Below are 2274 nucleotides of genomic sequence, written 5' to 3'. Positions count from 1 at the left end.
CCGCGGGGCCGGGCCCCAGGCAGGGCTGTGGCAGCGCGCGGGGACGGTGCCCCGGGGTGAGGAGCGATGGGTGACGGCCCGCGCCGCTTCTACTTCTCCTTCTTGGTCTCCCCGGGGGAGTGCCCGGCGGCGGCGGGGGGCTCCTCGGGCCCCTCCTCCCGCGGCTTCGACTGCTTCTTGGCCTTCTGGTAGAGCTCGTTCAGGTTGAACTCCCGGATGACGTTCTCCTGCAGCCAACGGGCAGCGTCAGCACCCACAGACCCCCCCTCCCGGGGCCGCAGCCGGCCCCCCAGCCCCCGCCCGCACCAGGGGGTCCCACGCACCTCGGAGAAGGTCCAGGACACAGCCCGGCCCTTCTTGTCAATCTGGGGCCGGCGCATGGTCTCCGTCCCGCCCTGGAAGAGGATGAGGGTGGGCAGCTGCTTGGTGAGGGGCGAGGTGCTGACCTTGTACCTGCAGCAGGAGGGGGAGAGCCCAGCGGTGACCCCCGGGGGCTCCCCAGGCCTCAGCCCCTGCATGGGCGCCATTGCCCAGCCTGCCTCCCCCCAGACCTGGTGCTGACGTCCGTGTACCGGCCGACGTCCACCTTCCCGAAGTGCAGCCCGGGGCAGTTGTACCTGGGGGGGAGGAGGACACACGGCTGCGGGTGCCACAGGTGACCGCAGGGCTGGGGGCGAGGCCCAGCCCCAGCCCCGCCGCCCGCCCAGGCCCCCCGTGGGCACCGCTCACTTGAGAGAGAGGTCGGCAAAGATGGGGGCGAAGGACTGGCACTCGCTGGACCAGTTGGCGAAGAACTCGACAATCCAGGTCACCCGCTTGTCCCGGTCCAGCTCCTCCTGCCACAGGGGTGCGGGGCTCAGCAGGGGATGGTGGGCAGAGTCCCCCGGCACCCCCCGGGGAGGGGATACTCACGTCGATGGTCTTGTCACTGAAATACTTGATGTACTCGGGGCCCATGTAGAGGGGGGGCTTGCAGGTCATCAGGAACACTGCAACGACAGCGCCCCTGAGCCCCCCCAGCACCCAGAAGGCCCAGGATGGGTCTGGGACCAGGTGCCTCCCACCCCAGGGAGCCCATGGCAACTGATGCAGAGCGAGCCCGGGGGGCAGGCACTCCCTGAGCACCCCCCACAGCCCACGGCTGCCCCCCGAGCCCATGGAGACACCTCACACCTGCAACCTCCTCCAGCAGCGAGGAGCAGAAGCCAGGCCGGTGGCAGGGGTGAGGAGGGCAGGCCAAGCCGAGCCGTGCCAAGGGGGCACCACCGCTGCCTCCGGTGCTACAGGTCCCCCCCCCGCACGTCTCACCTATGCAGAGCGTGAGGTAGAGCAGGCCCATGCGGATGTCAAGGCGGAAGAAGAGGATGGCGTTTGCCACTTTGCTGAACATGAAGATGTTCCCAATGTGCTGCTCCACAGTGACTGGAGAAGGGAGAGAGGGGTAGAAGATGGGGTCAGAGCCCCTCAGAGGACCAGGGGGGATCCTGAGGGTGGGCCAGATGTGGTCGTCTAGATCCCAACCCATCCAGCTCCTTGCAGGAAGAATCGCAAGCAGCCCCCCGTGCCCACCCCACAGCACAGGCCCCAACTCACTGGAGCGTCGGTTCTTCATCATCACAATGGCGCTGAGGAACATGAGGATCTCCACCTCCCGCTGGGACAGGAGAGACAGCGTGAGCAGGAGGCACCCACAGGGCCCTGCAGCTGCCCGCTGCAGGCACCGCTGGGCTGCAGGGCCGGGAGCAGCCGCAGCCGTTCTGCCCTCCTGCAGTCAGGCTGCTCCTGGCCCAGCCTGGCACAGGGACGAGTGGCGTGCCAAGACCCGCTGGCCCCAGGTTCCCACCAGTTCCCTGCCTCCTCCCGGAGCCTTTCCCTCCCAAATCCCGAGGGGGACACAGCAAGGAGAGCGGGCTGTCCCTGCAGCGACGGTCACTGCCTCCCACCATCGCCGGTGCCTGGGGGGCCCCTCGGCGGCGGGACGGCACCGGCAGAGCGGCACCGGCGACGACTGGGCTCCCCCCTCCCTCCGCAGGGCCGGGGGCGCAGGACCAGAGGCAGGCCGGGCCCAGGGACCGAGCGGGGCGGGACACAGGCCCGGCGGGGGCAGCGGGGAGCCGGGTGCGGGGGTGGGCCCGGGCCGGGCCGCCTCACCCAGTCAAAGTCGCAGGGGTTGCCGTCCTCCCGCTGCGAGGGCAGCCCCTGGCAGAGCGGCGGGACCTTGCGGACGAGCAGGAAGGCGGTGGCCAGCAGGGCGGAGAGCGGGTAGTAGGGCCG

General features: G+C 70.1%; 2 protein-coding genes across 2 annotated transcripts in view; one reads left to right on the top strand and one right to left on the bottom strand.

The window, feature by feature from the left end:
- Window positions 1-2274, top strand: part of MED19 (mediator complex subunit 19) — a 22385-nt gene that overhangs the window by 18437 nt on the left and 1674 nt on the right. The gene's annotated exons all lie outside the window — the stretch shown is intronic.
- On the bottom strand, window positions 7-2268 carry TMX2 (thioredoxin-related transmembrane protein 2). Its single transcript, XM_014940665.1, has 8 exons — window positions 2152-2268; window positions 1594-1654; window positions 1309-1422; window positions 913-989; window positions 730-836; window positions 552-617; window positions 324-453; window positions 7-227 (listed from the first exon to the last, which is right to left on the bottom strand). The coding sequence occupies exons 2-8, from the start codon at window positions 1634-1636 to the stop codon at window positions 90-92; spliced, it is 675 nt and encodes a 224-aa protein (XP_014796151.1). The 5' UTR covers window positions 1637-1654; window positions 2152-2268; the 3' UTR covers window positions 7-89.

The sequence above is a fragment of the Calidris pugnax genome, unplaced genomic scaffold, assembly GCF_001431845.1.
Source record: "Calidris pugnax isolate Ruff unplaced genomic scaffold, ASM143184v1 scaffold98, whole genome shotgun sequence".
Taxonomy (NCBI): Eukaryota; Metazoa; Chordata; class Aves; order Charadriiformes; family Scolopacidae; genus Calidris; species Calidris pugnax.
The sequence above is the reverse complement of the archived record's forward strand: the minus strand, read 5'-3'. Positions and strand labels throughout refer to the sequence as shown.